Raw genomic sequence first — 18646 nt, forward strand, 5'->3', positions numbered from 1 at the left:
CTCAGTTCTTTAACGGGTAATCACTAACAGCAAAGTAGCAGCTCGTGTGGATGCACAGGAGGAAGAAGTTTCTGTGTATTCTGCACATGGTTTGCTATGTAAACAGTACCAGAAAGGGGGCAGGAAGAAAACATTAGACGTTAATGAGCAAATACCTGCTTGGATTTCCCAGTATCCAGGTGTCATCACTTTTTGATAAGCAGAGAACATTAAGACTGGAAATGTATCTAGAGGCATTCCTCTTCTGGTTTCAGCATGCTCGGTATCGATTCAACTTTTGCTCAGTGCTCAGACTGCTCAGCATGAGAGCAAACCCACACCAGCCATTAGTTTATGCTGTGAGTTTGGGACTGTTAATCTCTGATTCAGCTAAGACAAGAGTGGCTGGGCTACTGTTTTTTCAGCCCCATAAAACTCACAAGCAGCTCAGCTCCAGCTCCCTGCCAGCATTATACCATGTGGTCAGCAAGGGGGGGGTGTGTTGGCAGTGGGACTGCAGGGTAACCTGAGAAATACCAATTGGAATGGCTTTTCCGAATCCTTTACAGAAAGCACTTTTATCTGAAGAGCATTTCATCAGTTAGAAGTGAATGCACTGGTGGGGAGAGCTTTGGAGAACGCTCAGGATCCATTTCTTTTCATTACAGCTTTGTTATGAGATTTGCCTAGACTGCTCTCCAGTTGGGTGATGTACCCATTTAGGAGCATTTGACCGACAGATACTGCTGCTGGTGCAGGCTGGGTGGGAAAGCCACGTGCTTCAAACGGGCATCACAAGCACTGCCCTTCAGACTGCTTTGAAGGACCAACTATGTCTGCTCTGAGAGAAACACACTTACTAGAACATTTAAAAAAAAAAAAAGTCGTGCAGATTTAATGACTGATCATACAGATGTCTAAGACAGCTTCTCCACCAAAGTAACAGAACCACCAAGTGACAGACTATATGAAAGAGAGAAAATCCTGTAATTCAGCCTACTTCAGTGCATGAGAAATAGCATGCAACAGGAAAATTAGGTTAAGTATCAAAGCAGTACCTTGATTTCCATTCTCAGCTGTGTCTCATCATCCTTTCATGATCTTGGGTAAATTACTTGACCTCCCATAGCTTAAGTTTCTCAGCTTTGAAACAAAGAAGATTCTCCTGTCTTGATTACTTGGCTTTTAAACCAACTTCAGTAAGTATGTCTTTGTGGAGGTTTGTACAGCACCTAACATTTTCTCTCTGTGGCTGTTTTGGGGGAAGAAGCCACATCCTTTATTTGCTATTGTAAACACAATTAATAATCACCAGAAATTTTGCACTCCATCTATAGTTCAAGAGGGGTGTTCTCATTCCTCAGCCACAGACAGAAATGATCAGGACAGAATGAATTTCTTAAGCCTTCATCAGGAGGACTTCAGATGGGACATTGGCTGTGTGGGGTTAAAGGTTTTCAGCACTCCTTTGAAGGCACTGGCATTGCCTGTGGAGTCTTCAGTCCAAACAAAAGAGCAAAGACACTCCAGGTCTTTTGGGACCAAAAGCAAAAGAAATCTTCCTTTGAATTGGGAAAATCTTTAGAGAAGGGACTTCAGACCTCCAGTAATAAAGGAAATAAAAAGCATCTGCACTGACAGCTCCAGTTAGGAGTAAAGAAGCACAAAGAGCTTTGAAAAACAACCAGCCTTTCATCTTCAATAGCAAGCTCAACAGCTCTGCACCAGCTGCTCTGTAAACAGCATAGCAAGGGAAAGCAAATCATTGGCACCAAATGCATTAAACATGGCAATGGCTTCAGATGACATATTTTGTAAACTTCCTCCTTACAAGTTATGCTATTTCTTAAATCTAAAGGATTACCTGCTGTATAGCAGTGGAGTCATTCTTCCAAGCACCTGGGCAGGTTCATTACCCATGTTTCTTACTGAGTTCCCCACAGGGCAGGCAGTTTGGTTAAGTGAGGATCAAATGGGTTGCCAGGTGACTTGGGTTCATCCTCTGTCTCTGTTTTACATTTTCTGAGGGCCAGCAAATCACTTTATCTTTGGGCCAAGTTTTCACCTGGAGAAGAACAATCTTTTGCAATTCTTTATCGACTCTATCCATACGAACTTTTCAGGAGACAGACAGACACTGCTTGGCAAACTCAAACCTCCTGACAACAGAGTAACTTTTCTTAGCTCTGGACCACATAGGAATTGACCCGGAGCACCCAAAAATATGTATATCACAGGCTGAATTAGCTCCAAAGTATAAGTCCTAAACAACAACTAGGTGAAACTACACCCTAGATTTGTTGAGGTTTAATTTAGTTGAATCCTCTCATGTGAGCAATGAAACACTACAAACAAGGGTTAAAAGACAGCACTGACAATCCCCCTACAGTATTCTGGGCACTGAAGCAGTTAAACACACTCAGCATCTATGTACATGAGTAGGGAGGGATTACATCCTCTGAGTGGCTTTGCTGTGATCTATTAACACTGAAGTGACATTTTCTTTAATTTCAAACTCTGTTTCCATTATGAAAAGTATGTTAGAAATGAAGGACAAGTGCAGTAATGAACAACTGTCACTTCTTACGCCTCTGGCAAAGCATGACCAAACACCCACCTTTCCATTTTCTCCTCACGTAGAAATCTCTTGGGATTCTTGTCACTTAAACTTCCTAAACTTCATTTCACTAACAGGAGAATAAGAACGCCAGGTATTTCCAGAGTACCCCAACGTTTAACAATATCATGACATACATGCTATGTTTGTACCACTTAAAAAACACTACAGCCTCTTTGAATAGCTGCCTGCCTTCATGAGGAAGCAGTTGAAGAGTATTCCTGCAACCCAGTTCCTTGGGTTCACTCTGCTGAGGGTAACTCAGAGTAAAAACCACTGGTGGAACAGATCCTGCTGGACACTTGACACCCACTGCTGCTAAGCCCTAAAAAGCCCTGTTCCAAAAGTCACAGCCCCTTCTGACCTGGCACATGATAGTGCCATGAAGGCACTACTTAGTGGGGAGGTTTGGAGCTCACATCTGCCTAGTGGTCTCTGCCAAGCTGTCAGCCAAAGACTTCCTTAGCATTAGGCAGCCCATCCATTTCTGGGGTATCAGCTGCTGTTAGCCAGATGCTCTCCCCTCCATCAGGCACGGGTAGGTGACTTCTCAGGAGCTGCCCTGAGAAGACCACAGATGTCTGACAGCACTAAAATAGGCACTTTAATTTGTTCTCCCCACTTTGACCCATGAAATAGCACGCGTGTCCCTGCTCTCCTCTTTCATCCACTGCAAAGCAGCCACAGGGTTTCAGGAGACATTTGGGGACTGCACTTGTAATAACCCTGAACACACATCCAGCTGGTATCTGCACTCACTAACCACTCCAGCATGGAGAACAGCAACACTACATCCCACTTGTCCTCAGGGCTGCAGCTCACGCCTTCAGAGCAGGTAGCACTGGTGGCTCAACCCCTTGTACTGCAGAGGGACTCTGCTCGCAAAGTCCTTCAGCAGCTCAGCTGCTCTTAAATGCCTGCTAGGCAGGAGCAGGCTTTGCTCCCACTCAGTACAGCCTTAAAAATCTTAACTTCTTCCCTCAAAGCTGGTTTGCAAAGCAAGTACAGCCAGTGAAAAGGCTGATGTTTTACATGTCTTGCTGTGGTGGACCCTTATGGCTCGATGAGATTCCTTTAACCAGAGGCATGACACCGTCATATGGGGACCACAGACTGGCTGGTACGAAGCTAAGCTTGTTGCTTCTTGGACCTGGTTGGATCTGCCATTTTGTTTTAAGGAAATGGCACAAAGTGGTGTCATCATGTGGACAAGCAGAGTTTAATGCCAAAGGAATGGATCCTCGTGCGTTAGTCTCCAAACCAACTGCCTTCCACTCTCTGGAAACAGCAGCCTGCCAGGCAGAGACAGACATAATTACAGAGATATCATTCCTCACCTCACTCCTTCCCCTTTGTAGATCAGTGTTACTATAAAAAGGGGAAACTGAGGCACGGAGAAAAGTGGCAACTTGTCCAAGGCTCAGGGCATCACAGGCAGTCAGGAGGCTGCATCAACCGCTGGTCCATGAGCAGCATCTGTTTCCCTACAGCAGCCTCAAAAAGCCAAGCTCTGTGGCTGGGAGGATGCTTCTCTGAACACCCGCATGAGGCCTGAAGAAGACCAGGGTGACCAGACCCTGCTCTGCAGCAAGGTTGCAGCCTCCTGCCAGAGCCCAGTTTTCCAGAGATGACCAGTGGGAGCAGGATGGCCTTGGAGGCCCCTTCCCCCAGCCAGGCAGAGGCGGAGGTCCAGCCCGGCCCACTTCTCTCCATGGCACAACTGACCCCAATTCGAGCTGCCGACACTTTTTTTGCTCAGGGTGTTTCAGAGCTTGGTTCTTTGTGAATGCCTTTTTGTGTCACGCCGCTGGCGCCAGCACGGCCTGTTCCCAGCCTGTTCCAGCAGCTCCCCGACCGCTGAGGTGACCGACGCGGAACAAGGCACAGGCTCCGAGCTGGTCCTCACCGGGGCCTTGGAGAGAAGGGAAGGATCCTGGTGGAGCTTCCTCCCTCTTCTAGGGAAAAAAACGTGCCAGGTGAATGGAGATCCTTTGAAAGAGCAACACTCTGTGCCACAAGCAATGACATCCATTCAGAGGAAAAGAGCTAGGACCCGAGCAACAGGCTGCAGTAGCCATCTCAGTATCTACAACATGACCAATGTAAGACTCTTTTCTTAAAGACATTGCATGTTTGAAGTGTGCTGAATGAAGCTCTTTGGCACGTTGTTCCATAATGCCTTAGGAAGAAGCAGCCTGGAGCCTTTCACTGAAATCCCATATAATCTGGAGAACTTCCCCTCAACAACCAGGGCTGGGAATTATGGTTCACGAGCGTTTTGCACGGTACTGGCTTTCTGCAGGGTCTCATCCAGGGCAGTCGCTCTGGCAAGCACGGCCTGTGTTTTGATGGAGCTCTTGTGCTCCCTCACACCAACACGTACGTAACCCAGCTCTGCCGCGCTTCTGTCACACCCGCGCTATCTCTGCAGCCACGGAACTGCTCCTAGATCTCAATTTACAAATCACACCTTCATCGCTGCCAGAAGGGCAATTACCTTTTTTCCGCAACAACAGTAAGCACGGTTATCAATGCTGGCTAGCCCTGGCTGCTCAGGATCAAAGACAAGGAGCTTTCACACATGCATGCAGGAAATCCAGTCCTGGCTACGCTGTTGTAAGGGGGCAAAGCTCAAAAGCATCCTCAGAAACACCCACAATCAGCTGAGCTTGTTCTTGCTGTCAAAGGCTAAGTTTCCCTATTTATGATGCATAACATGAATGTCTCATTTTTCTGTAGAGTGCAACATTTAAGTTTCTCTCTTGTAATTTTACCAGTAGCCTCCTGTCTCAGTCAACAGAAAAATATTAAAAAACAAGCGCTTCAGAAACAGGCCAAAATAATACAGGCCAAAGCTCAAACAAAACAGCCCATATCATTGCAACAATAAAAATCAGGCTCCCGTTTGCAAAGTACCCCGTGTGGATTTTTCTTTTTCCCTGCCAGCATTGACAAACCCTCGCAGTTGTTCTGCTGGTGGCTATCTAGGAGAAATGTGGCTGAGCAGGCACTCACCCATCCTACTACCACGGGGCGTGGGTGCGGGGCCACACCAGTACCTGAAAGCAGAGTAAATCCAAACGAGAAACTGCTGCCTTCAATATCCTCAAACAATTGAGGGAGAAAACTGTTCAGGCTACTACAGGGGCTGCAAAGTTTAGGCTTGAATATCAGCCACAAAGCCTCCTGATCCCCTCCTGACACAGGCAGCCCCTCCAATGGGCACACATCCACTGCAGGGACAGGCTCCGGAGCGCAGATGAGGTCCAACATAAGCCCAGGGATGACCAGAGTCCTATGGCTGCCCTCCTTTTGCAAAGAAGCCACCAGGACTTGCTGTATAGAGAAACCAGGTCACCATCAGTGATGCGTGGTGAAAAGTAATCTCGTGGGCATCACCTCACACAACGTAGAGGATGCTTTTTCCAGGTCCCAGACAAGCACCAAGGGACATTCAAAATCAAAACAGAGCAGAATAAGTGAATTTAGCCCCTTGACCAGTGCAGGACGGACAGATGGACTCCTGCTGCCTCAGCTGATGCCACTGATTCATGCAGTTCATGCAATGCCCTTTCCACCTCAGACCCCCTGGCTCAGCAGTTTTGTTACAGGCAGGTCACTTCCAACCCCTCTGTTTATTGCCTTCCTCAATTCATGCTACATGGTACTTCTCCATTTCCCCCTCTTTCTCCTCCCCGTGGCTATTACATGAAACCTAACCAATTCCCAGTTTAATTGCTTTCAAGACCTTTCTTTTCCCACTCTAACTCCCCAGCCACACATTCAGGAGTGCAAAAGGGAAAGCCATGAGGGACTGTGTTAGAGTCATGGTGCTATCATTGCTGTGCTGTCACTCTCCATTGGAAGACTTCACACATTAGAGGCATTGCTGAATTATAGCTAGAGTTTTAAGACCAAGGGAGTCCTGCACACTCTTTTTACAGATGGAAAAAAACACGGCCCATAATGATGATGGCAAGAAATCTGTTTTTTTTTGTTGTTGTTGTTGTTGTTTTTTTTTTTTCCCCTCCCCAGGCTGGTATTTCCATGTTACCTCAGTTGCTTCTATTTTTCACTTTTTTTCTACCGCCAAGCTTGTCCACCCTGCACCTGCACTGGACTTGACCAGCCCCATCCCACAGTCCGTCACAGCAAGTCACTCAACCCAAAAGGTAAAGGGCTAAACCCAGATTAGAGGTCAAAGTAAATACTGATCTGAAGGGTTTTGTGTTTGGGAACAGGTAAGTGCTTGTCTTACTGGAAAGCTGGTTTAATTCATTGTTTTCAGCTAAATAAATGCAAGGGCACAAGAAAGCCACTGACACGCTGAAGCACAGGAAATCTCCAGCACATAATAGAGTGGCCAGCACACGAAAGCACAGTAACTCATTCAAGTACTCTGAAATTCTCAGCTGAAAATTACTATGTTGTTACACTTGATTATTTAGAGGCCTTGAGTGCTCTGTCCAAGAAGACAACCCATTTAATCCAGTTACGTCTTATGTGTAAAACTCAATACCCAGGTTCTGGACCAAGAGAGCAGCCATCATGCCAAGGGGACAGAAACCTTTTATACCCTCCTTCACAAAACACTGTGTAGGGCACGGAGACAAACACCTTTCCCCATCATGACTTACAGTCTGCAGTGTTGATCTACTCACGGAACAAGACAAGCAAATCACTCGCAGCCAAATCAGATCTCCTTGATCCAGAGGGCCACTGGCAGAGCCCAATCAAGAAACAACTAAAGACACCGCAAATCACCTTGCATTGGAAGCTCCCTCCCGCCTCTCCCTCTGGGGCTGATCATCTCAGCTTCCTGGTGGAGCTAAGTACCTGGTATGGTATTAGCATCACACACCAGGCACCTCTTCCAAGGATGGGGAGAAATCAGCCATACCACAGGGTGCACAGAGAACAGCAAATACGAGCAGCCCTCCGAGATAGCAGCAGGCATTGTTTCTCATCTCACACCAGAGCACTGACCAGCAAGAAATGCAACAGATTGGTCTTAATTGTAAAATTCTCCAGGCAGGCCAACCAGCAATGCAGTGGTATCAAACAGCTGGTAAGCATTATGGATGATTCCAGCTACTGGGCCCTTAATAGAAGAGGTACCTATAAAGGTTTTGCTCTGGCAATCAAGCCCTTGAGATGCTGATAGCCCTCGCAGGGTTTTTATATAAAACCTCACAGCTTTATAAGCAGGGAACTTGGAGCCTGTTGCAGGAGCAGGCTGAAATATGCAGTGAGATTACAGGTTTCAGCACCTGGAAACCAGGCACGCATCCTGCTTTTAAAGCACTATTAGGAGCAGAGTGGACCGCTATGATTTGAAGTAGGGGTTTATTTAAAAAATTTAGAAGTATTTCTGATGTGTTTTTCCCAGACATAAATAAATTGATGTAATCTCTTTTCAGAAAGTGGAAGGAAATGCTACCTTGTTGGGACTGCAGGAGCGGATTTATCGGCTTTGTCCCTGAAACCGAAGGGCATGTCTGAGATCACCCAGCCTCATCCAGGCATCAGCTGAATGAGTGGCTGCAGTCTCCCACACCACCAGTTCCATCAGGCTCTTGCTGGGTGACAGTTTGGGTTAATTGCAGGGGTCAACAGCTGAGCTCAGGGCAGTAAACACTGCACAGGGCAGCTTTCACTAACACGCTCCTGTGGCAGAGGAAATCTATTTCCTTTACCTGAACAGAGGAGATGGGTAAAATCCCACCGAGGCCAGCAGATTTCATAGTTCTGAATGCATGTGATGGGCTGGACTGAGAAGCGGGGAAGAACCAGCGTGGGCACTTGATTCCTGCGTCTTTTCCTAGCAATGCCAGACACCGGCTGTTACACCTCAGAGCTCTGCCAAAGGTCCTCATCCTTTTCCTGGTGGAGTGATGGGATAGAGTAAGCAGTGAGGTCCAGGTGTTGCAGGACTCTGCTGAGCCTTGGTAGTTTTTTTTCTGCACAGATCCATCACACCCTTCTGCACCCACAATGCCCCTTCTCAGTCTTCCTACCGGTACCGGACTGCTTGGGGATAGGAGCCGTGCACTGATACAGTAGCTAGAAAAATGGAGCTTTGCGCTCTGCTTATGCCTCTGCGCACCATGTGGGAGAAGTGTTCCTCCAGGACCAAGCTGGGTTTGGAAACAGGGAAAAGCCGGTGGCACACAGCAAGGCAGGGGGGAAGCACCCCGGTGCCAAGGTGGAATTGGTGCGGAGCAGATCTGGAGCGATGGCCTGGGACTGCAAAGCTTCAAGGTACGCCTCCTAACCAGCTGGCCAGGCATCGACTGCCTGGACACCCCTGAAAGCCTTGGGCCCCAGGGGGGTGAGGGGACAGGTACTTTGGGGGCAGTTTGCAGGAACAAAATCCTCTCTCGTAGCTGTAGCTCAGGTTGTCCCCGTTCCTCGGGGCCGCCCTTCTGTCCCCAGAGTCAGCCCAGCTCTCGCCTCCTGATGCCTGGAGGACCGGGCAGGGAGCCGAGGCCTCCAGGCCGAGGGTGCCCACAGCCGCGGGGACGGGCAGACTGAACCTCCCCAGGAGGAGGCAGCGGGACTGCGATCTTTCCACTGCGGATGAGTCACTTCCAACCGGGCTATTAAGTTATTACATTGTATTATTATATTAACGTCATTGCCATTTTCAGGAGAAGATAAACCTAATTTTAATCTGCTCTTAATTGAAAGCTTATCAAGAGACTGGCTCCATCCCTACGCAGTGAGAGGGCTTTTTTTTTTTCTCCTCCTTCCCTTCCCCCTCTCCATACGCTGCACTCTTTACGCTGATGAAAAGAAACATCTCTATTCATTAGAGAAAAAGCAGCTCGGAGTCAATCAGGCCTGTTAACCTACAGCCTGGGCTGTTATCGACGATCAGACCTTTCCCAACAACAAAAAACCTGCTGGGGGCTGCGGTTTGGCGGCCTGTTGCAGCAGTTCCCTTAGCTGTTCCTCTTTATGTTGGGGTACTTGACAGTTTCCATTAGGTGAAGTGAGAATATTAAAGATATTTGAGCAGCTCTGGGAGAAAGTTGACTATATAATACAAGGGGACTGTGCAGATTTTAATTACAGATTCTCCCAAAAATCCATAGAAAGTCTGATTAAACTCCTAATTACTTTTAAAGAAGTGAATAAGCAGTCAATAAGATGAACAGCAGTCTCTCTCCTCCTCTCTTTTTCTTCTGAGCAAGTTCCACGCTGATAGCACGCTGCAGATGTATTACCACAGGCAAGTTACCAGGAGACTAAAGGAGAAACATTTCTCTAAAGACTCCTTCGAAGGAACTTTTTGCGACATCCTCAGTACCAAGGCCGGCCCTGAAATCGTTCGGGTCGCGATGATTTGCACCAGCAGAGGAACTGCCCGTTGCCCCAGCAGCGACTTCATTTTGCAGGATTATACATCGGCTTTTCCAGCCGCGCTCAGCCTCCCCACACAAGCAGCGCCGGCCCTCGGGGGGGCTGTGGCGGGGTTTCTTCCCCCTGTCCAGCACGAGGAGGTGACGCTCACACGATGTACGCCTTGTCCCTGGGGGCTGCAGTTGGTTCTCCTGGCTGTGTTTTATTACTGGCAGCCTCCCCAGGCATGCCACATAACCACGCTGAGCAACGTCACTTACCCGGCTCTGTCAGACTGCGGGGCTGGCAGCAATGTCCACCGAGAGCCCTGGCCTGAGGTCACGGCTTGGTGTCTCCACAGCTGAAGACGTGGGCACCTCCGCACTAAGCAGGGCTGAGAGAAATATGCTTATTCCAAGGGAAGCTCTCACTGGATGAGGAGAAACTTCTCGATCCCGGCCCCACGGGCCCCGTTCCAGCCCATTCATAGGTAATTTGTAGGCTGAAGGTGGGACCCATTCTGAGGTGGTGTACAGCGAGACACACAGACCAAGCCAACGCTGTTCCCAGGGCACAGCCATGCTCCTGGCCTGTTTTTCAAGATGTTATTATTTATTTTGCTGTCTCCAATGCCAATATCCTTAACCCTGTAAATACCTTTCATTTTCCCATCTCAGGAAGCGGGAGTGTTTCTAAGGGGTCACCTGTTCCAGGGCTTTCATTCTTCATCTCCAAATATCACCACGCTCCGCCTCTCACCTATTTTTTATATTTTCCTCGCAGAGAAGACGCACAGCTACCCAGAACCTCCTCCTACACCACCGTCAGTGATATTCTAGACAAAGCACAAGACTGGGAAGAAGCCAGCCCAGCTTAGGGGCAGTAACCACCCATCTCCCCCATCCCTATCCATGGTGCCAATGCAGTTTGCACTCTCTGATGTGGCCAGAACCACAGTTTATCCAAAAACCCAAGTCCCATAACTTTCACAAACCTTTCAGGTGAGTCCCCAGTCCTGGAGGGACCTTGATGAGAGCATGCAGGTGACCTCTAGTAAAACTGTTCGTAATTTGAGGCTAAAGCCATCTTGTGCACTGGGTACAGCACCCAACAGAATGAGGCCCGTGCTGGCTGGCAGCTCTCCATGCTTTTGACATAAAAGCAACTTTTGACAGAGAAAACACAGCTGAAGTAGCAAGGCTACTGGGCATGAACATTTGAAGCCTCTTTTTTTCTCTTCTGGGAGAGGGCTGCAAAGTGGGGTCTTAAGGGGGAGAACAAAACTAGGAAGGGAAGGAGAAGATTTTGCTGTGCATTGGAGAGGTAGATTAATTCCTAAGCCTTAAGCCAAAGGGATGGGAGAAGAAAGAAAGGATCTTGGAAAGGGAAGGGGGGAAGGAGTTTGCTCCGCAACCAAGGCTGGGTAATAAGGCATATGTGGCTTCCAGTGACAGTGTGTGAATTTACAGTATAATAAAGATATATACGGCCATTTGGAACAAGCTATTTCTAACATAAAACGACTCTGTATATTGATTGCCCGAGGAATTTGTACAGAACCTTATTTCCAGACATATAACTGAGCATATTATTTACTCACCATAAAAGCTGGATAAATGGCCAGACTCCAGGAGGGTGTGAGGCAATGGTAGTCGTTCATTGACAGGATGAATGGAAGGAGGTTTCAGCATGACAGAGAACGCCAGGATGCTGGGACCTATCCCACCAAGCCAGCAGCTTCAGCGAGTCACTGCAAATGTATAGATCAGGTGTATCTGCTTGGTTTTTTTTGGTGGTGGTGGTGGTGGTGGTTTTGTTTGTTTGTTTGTTTCAAAAGATGAGGCCACTCCAAGACCCTTTTGAGGAGACAGGAGCCCAACACACAGAAAAATCATGATTTCTTCTCTCTTTTCTTCATGATTTCTTCTCTCAAGTAGCACTGAGAAACTGAGAAATGAGGAATCAGAGGCCAGCAAGTCCAGAAAGCAGAAGGGTCTGAAGCAGAGCAGACTCTTATAGGGCAGCATACGAGGCCCCAAACCATGGGAGCCCAGCTAGACCCCACATCAGTCACTTACTTAATGATAAAGGAGAGATGACAGCTGTGGATCGACCCTTGCCTTGCTTCCCATGAGCCCAAGGCCAGCCTGGTCTGAGACAGGTCTCCCTCAGCACTACTGAGAGCTACTGGCTCATTTCCATCTGGATAGAAGTGCCTGAACAGCATGCTGTGAAGCTTGGATGGCAAATGCTTCCAGATCCCCTTTCCCCTTCCCAAGAGACCCTTAGGCATACCAGTTTCCAAAGGGAAAGGGCTTTGTAGGTCTCTTTGTCTTTCGATAAGACCATAAGCTTCAAAGTATTTCCTAGGAAGTGTGATGGACACATCATCTGGGAAATGCAAACAAGACTTGAAGGAAGAAAGAGTCTGAAGATGAGAGAGGAATAGAGAAATACCCTTTGGTTTCACAGAAGATAAGCAAGCAGTAAGACCAGCTCAGAGACAGGGAATTCTGCAAAGTTTAGCAGCTCTACTGCAATTGTATTTAGACTATTAATAGTTTTGCTTTGACTTGTAAAACAGGTGAACAAGCAATGCTGTGATCTTGAGCATTCTCCTCCCCATCTCCTTGCCTTTCACACTCCATCGTAATGTTATGTGTAAGTGATACCAAGTCCAGACTGAGATCCCCTGGGCAGGGACTGCATCATTTCCATATTCCGTTAAGTGTCCAGATAGTCCCCGCATAGCAGTTACGCGTAGAGACCCAAAGGACTGGCCAGGCAGGTGATGGGGTCTTGATTCATGACTTCTGCTCATCAGCAAGGTGCTCTAATAATGAGGATGGAAAAAACAAGGTGTAAGAGGCTGTGAAAGGGTTGTAAAACTGCCTTTATGTTCAGCACACAGCCACTCCACCAGAGCAGCCCAGAGTATCAAAGAAAGAGGTTGAATATTCTTGTACTCCTGCTGCCACCTAAAGGAAATTTCTCAAAAATGTTCTGAAATGTGGAATAACCATATGTATGTTTCCATGCTGGGGCAGGCTTCTAGCTGGAGAAAAAGAAAAAAGAAAAAAAAAAGATCCATTTGGAACACAAAATATTATGTTATGTTATATTTCTATCTTCCAGGAATCTGCTCCAGTGTCCTGGTAGATTTCAGCACGACCATGGTTGCCAAAGGATGGGGCCAGGGGACTTGTGCCAGCACTGCAAGGACTCCAGCACTGACGGTCTTGATGGCCATGGCCTAAGGATACAGATAAGGGAATGTCTGTAGAGAGCCACAATATCTTTTATTACACAAGCTGACATAAATGGTAAACAGCTTAAGGGTCAGAAATATATTTTCTTCATTTGGGGAACATAAGTTCTTGTTAAATGGATCCTTCTGAAATAGTTTTCCTTAAGGCACTCAATTCCTATGTTTGAGTTTTCCTCATTATTCAGGGGAGACATTGGGTCCTTTGCTGCCTTTGAAGAGATGAGAAGGTCAGGCCAGCTTTAGAAACCTGGCACCACGGCCTTTTCCCGATGTCGGCTTCCTTTAATGCAGCTCACTTGGTTGAATCCATTCTTATGGGATTATTTTTTTTTCCAGAATTGGGCATATTCCAATGGTGCTGCTGGTAGCTGGGCAAAGCGAAGATTTCTAAAAGGAAATGTTGTTCCCATACTGTGCATAAAATAGCAATAACTTTGTTTAAGCTTCTATGCTGAATAAATGCCCAACACCAGAAGTTCTGTGCAGTCAGCACTAGTGAGCCCAGGGAAATATTAAATTGCCTCATAAACTGGAAGCCAAATGGAACTATTACTTAAATGCTCAAAAAGTATAATTTGCTGCTGCAGATCAACGAATTGCCTTATTAAATAGAGGGAACATTACTATATGAGTGAAATTGGCTTTACAACTTTAACTGTGGAATTCACATTTTAATACCCTTACGTTTAAGGGGTAACGTAACATAGCCTATTTAGCTTTCCACCACATATGCACATGAGGGCATGCATGGACAAGTGCTCATTTGACATTCAGAGTGGTCAGAAGTACAGAAAGTTCGGAGTGGCCAGAGTACAGAAATCTCACTGAAAAGTATCAGAGAGTAGGAGCGCTTCTCACGAATGGGACCATACCTCCAGTTCAGGACACTCGGGAAACCAGTCCAGGATGAGTAAGTAGATGCTTCCTGATATCCCAGTATGAAATGGCATGTTTGTCAAGAACTGGTAGCTGTGCGTAAGCTTCAGTGCACAGCATGCCTTGATGTATCATTCCATGACGTGAATGTCTACCGAACTTATTACCTTCCTCACATATTTACTTTTCAGGACGACTGAACACCGTGTTGTCCTTATTTCACAGAGAGTTAAGCTGAAATGCATATGCATTAAGCAATTTGCCCCAACGTGTCATATTGCGATGTGTCATTTGATGATAGCTGCTCTACCCTGGTGCTATTCAGGAAGCCATTTGACTCCCAGCCTGTGACTAATGTCTTGCCTGAGCAGTCTTGTCAGGAGATGTGATTTCTACATATGCTTTCCTTCTCCCTGTGTTCCACAGAAACTGCATTTACCCAATTTGGTCTAATACTTTCCCCATTTATCCTCACTAGGGAGTTTTAGCTTGTCTCGATACTGGAAACAGAAGCTATCTAGGTCACCAGCCACAGGTGAATATGACCTTTTAATTAACTGTTCTGAAACTGCTGAGGAATTGGGAATGGAAGACAATAAGGATGATTTTGAAAAAGAGAATGAAATAAAGAAAATAATGCTTCCAAACAGGATTGTCTCCCTGTGATGCCTGTCTTGCTTTCCCTCCCAGAGCACACCACGGGTACAGCCAATATCCCCACGAATCCTCAAAGCAGAGGCTGTACAGGTACGCTGATGTGCTGTGCTCTGCGGCACCGGGCAGCATTAACTCCCCAGCCAGCAGCTCTCGTGACTGACGTCAGAACATATTTCATATCAGAAGACAAAAACCAACAGGGAAATCAGAATGATTGGATTTTATCATACCATTTCATTCTCCAAATGATGGGATTTTATCATACCATTTGATTCTCCAAATGCCCGAATTGGAAAATACTTTTTTCTCCAGTACTAATGAGCATGTATTTTCAGCTCCTTGCTATGGATGGTATTCATACCTATCCCCAGTTGCCCTCAAGGTGTTGTCTACAGAATACAAGAATTCCCAGAGCCCGCAAGTATGGAAGCAAGCAGGTAACTTCCACTAAATATCTGTGCAAGCGTGATCACAGCCGTGCAACACCTCTGACTTCTCAACCATCCAGAAGGTGAAGTTTGCTCAGCATACGTTTAGGTGGCTTGCAGGCAGGGGAGACGACTCCTGCCCCAGCTGAATCAGGAGGCTGTGTGCCAAAGTCCTGCTGAAATACAGGCATGGGGACTACTCAGAACACTCCCCACCTCTGTTTTTGTCTCTTCCAGAAAGGCAAAATAAATAAATAAATACACAGATAAATAATTAAGCAAAGCAAATAACACCACACACACACACACCAAGACAGGAGTATGCATTTCATATTCTAGCAATCCAAAATGTGTCCCTGAGGCCTTGGGTAGCATTTACCTCCCAGCCAACCAAAATTAATTTTCCTTGCTTCTAACATCTCATGAAACAGTGTCTCTAATGCTTTATTCCACCATGTGTTCTTACCTACATCTATTAATTTTTGTAATGGCACCCAGGAAAAAAGCAATCAGGTTTACTTGCCATGCTTTGGTTTTGAAATCAAAAGATCCCAAGGGTTCTCAGTGGGTTCTCCTCTCCAAAGCAAAAGCCCTCGCTCTCTCTTCTGTTATGCCAGAACTGTAACTACTGCAGTAGCACAGCTGTATGTCTTACTTGGTCTGAGTCCCCTCCACTTCAATGCAAGCTTTGGTGCTCCAAAATTCAAGCAACAAATCAGAGCAACACTAGGCAAAAGATGCGCCGCGTACATACCAGCACTTATAGGGCCTGAAAAACACATCTGTAACTTCTGAGCACCAGGAAGATGTAGTCATATTGGCACAGCTTTCTTGGCATTAAAAAAAGAAAAAGAAAAAAAAAAGAGAGAGAGCACCATAATTGTTCCTCAAGATCTTTGCCCTTCTGAATAACCTTACAGTATTTCAGCTATCTGGCCTTTCTCGAGTCCTCAACAGAAAGTTATCCTGCTAGCATCATTATTGCCACAGACAGAAAAGCAAGACAGGAAGTTAAGTGACAGATCAGAGACAAGAAAAGCACTTTATTTTGGCTCAGCAATGTGAAGGAGAAAGGCATTTTATTTTCACTCAGTTAACAAGTTGCTTGTGGAGATGTTCCCTTCCTGTTCACAGTCCTGCGTCTGAAGAATTTCTGCATTGCATGTAGAAATATTTACGTGGAGGTAAGCCAATGTATTGATCAGAGGGCAAGTTCTCTGCCTGGGATTAGAAGAAAATTATCTGTGGTCCTCATTCTCTGTTTAGCACGGCTTGCTGTGAGGTGCCTGCAGACAGCAGCAGGAGTTATGCTGAACTGGATGAGGGTCTTTTTGGCGTCCCCAAGCCACATGGCACGGAGCAGGCCCCCAGGCTGTGGGCCAGCACAGCCGGGCTGTGGTTCATGGGGAGTGACTGCAGCAGATCTGACACAGGCACGGGCTGCAGACTGGGATGTGGGATGAAATCCTACTCCGATTTGTTCCTGGTACTGGAGGAAAATAAATTGTGCGCATACATTATCACACTTCACATGCTTATCCAACCGGGGATTAGTGACAGCTGTCTAACGCCAGCACATATAAGCAGTGACACCAGATACGAAGAGGTCCATGAAGCAGAACAGACCATCACGCGGATTCAGGCTTGCTTTGGAGAGGCTGATCTGCAGAACATCCTAGTATCCTCCGCTATCCACTTCCATCAACAATAAATTTCCTTGCATTCTTCAAGTTGTTAGTGCAATACTGGCATAGCTTCTGTTTTGGTTTGTTTTTTTTTTTTCTAATGCACACATTTAAGGTTGGAAAAGGGATAACATAGAGAGAACTGTGCTAATTTTCACGTGCTTTAGAGACCACAGACAAATCCATCGCTCTGCTTCCACTGAACTGGCATTGGGCCCTCTGAAGTTATAAGCCCACTAACGAGAGAGAACAGCCTTCTGGTACTTCCAGTGAGGCATCTTTCCTGTCTGCAGGTGGGAGACACCCACACGCCCAGCTTCACTATAGTAAATGCCAAACAAGCCTGATAAAAGACAAAGTTAGTGCCTGAAATAACAATAGGCCACAGAAAAGGAAAGCTTGTCTGGCATTGTGTAAGAGGAGCCTTTGGAGCATCAGTGGCAGAGACAGTTTGAGGAGCAGAGAAACCAGGTCTCTGCCCCTGGATGCCCTCTCACATGCACATGTCCATGGGCAACTCTGTAAAATTACTGTTTCACCTGCTGAGAGCTCAGTGTTAATTACAGGAGTCTAGACTGAGAGCAAAACCCAAGGCATTAGAGGCCAATGTGTTTAGGCCAGAAGGTAAAGAGGAGTACAAGCAATAAAAAGAATTGTATTAAAGATATGAACTACCTAGCAAGGGGACTAGAAGACCTATAAAAACAAGGAGAAGTGAGTTAGGAAGATTATTAAGGAACCAGAAAGAGATATTGAGTATCAGACTTACAGAGAGGTTCCCAGAAAGCACAGTGCACTGTGGACAAATCTGCAGCAGACAGAAAGTAAACAAGACAATTACTCCAGTAAAAATCATAGGGGGGAACTGGAGTCAGCAGGTGATGAAATGGGGGAATTTATGAAGCAATTTTTTTCCTCCCGCCTCTTTGCAGGGAAAGGAGAGGCCCAGTGCTGTGACAGGGGCTATATCTCTGGAAGGGAGAGGGCTAGATAATGCACAGACAGTAATAGAAATGGTTTGGGAAAATATAGGGCATTCACCACCTCCAGATACATGAAACACCTGCTTAAAGGAGAAAACATACCTAGCAGCTCCGCGGGAAATGAAGGTAACAGCCGGAGAGCATCAGGTCTGAGGAGGGAATCTGAGAACATCCAGCAGTACTGGCAAAGGAACACAATGGAAGACATATTTTGATTAGAGTTAGAAAACATTCCTACTGTGTTAGCACAGCACTGAGATACCCAAGCTGGATCAGGGAAGCAGCCGGGCAAGCAGGTGCCATGCCAGCTGCAGGGCTGTGAGCCTGGTGCCGTGACCCCACGAAGCCCCATTTCATCGGGCACTTCAGAGCTCCAAGGTATGGCTGATACAAGCACAAACAGGAAGAAAGGCAGATCCAGAGCACGGAGGAACTGGCAATCTGCACGTACCATTACCTCGAGGTAGTCCTGGGCAAACAGGTAAAGTCTTTTCCCCTAATTCATAACGTCCAAGCAGAAAAAAGGATGTGTTTTGGATGTGTGCGGCAGCCTTACGGCAGGAGAGCGAGAAGGTCTGTGCCTTAGCCTCTGGTCATGACTCTGAGGAATCTGCCATTAGCTCTGCCCGTGGGCCACAGCAGACCCTGGGGATTCACCGTGCTTTCTGCTCAGAGCAGGAAACAAGGCTGTAAAGGTGGGAGAGGAGAAACTGAGGCACAAACCTGTTACAGAGGCTTGGCCTCTTCCTTTACACAGGAAGCCCGTGAACAACTGGCAATTCCTTCTTTAGATCCCTAAGAACTCCACT

General features: G+C 46.7%; 1 protein-coding gene and 1 long non-coding RNA gene across 6 annotated transcripts in view; one reads left to right on the forward strand and one right to left on the reverse strand.

The window, feature by feature from the left end:
- The window catches only part of SLC15A2 (solute carrier family 15 member 2), a 77017-nt gene extending 58999 nt beyond the window's left edge, over positions 1-18018 (reverse strand). Inside the window, exon 1 of one of the 4 annotated variants that reach the window (XM_080601348.1) lies at positions 17940-18018. In XM_080601348.1, coding sequence (XP_080457474.1) covers positions 17940-18009 — 70 coding nt within the window. In that variant the 5' untranslated portion in view covers positions 18010-18018. Of the gene's footprint in view, positions 1-155; positions 281-7432; positions 7605-11540; positions 12969-17939 lie in introns of those variants that run through there. The other 3 variants (XM_080601344.1, XM_080601340.1, XM_080601346.1) reach the window with 3 other exon arrangements.
- On the forward strand, positions 7613-8350 carry LOC308198607. Of its 2 annotated transcripts, none has more exons than XR_013954046.1 (2): positions 7613-7934; positions 8017-8350. It is a non-coding gene; the product is annotated as an uncharacterized lncRNA (long non-coding RNA). The 2 variants fall into 2 exon arrangements; XR_013954047.1 differs by having other exon boundaries at positions 7613-7877.
- Positions 18019-18646: the final 628 nt, after the last annotated feature.

This window comes from Anser brachyrhynchus (genome assembly GCF_964034855.1).
Source record: "Anser brachyrhynchus genome assembly, chromosome: 7".
NCBI lineage: Eukaryota > Metazoa > Chordata > Aves > Anseriformes > Anatidae > Anser > Anser brachyrhynchus.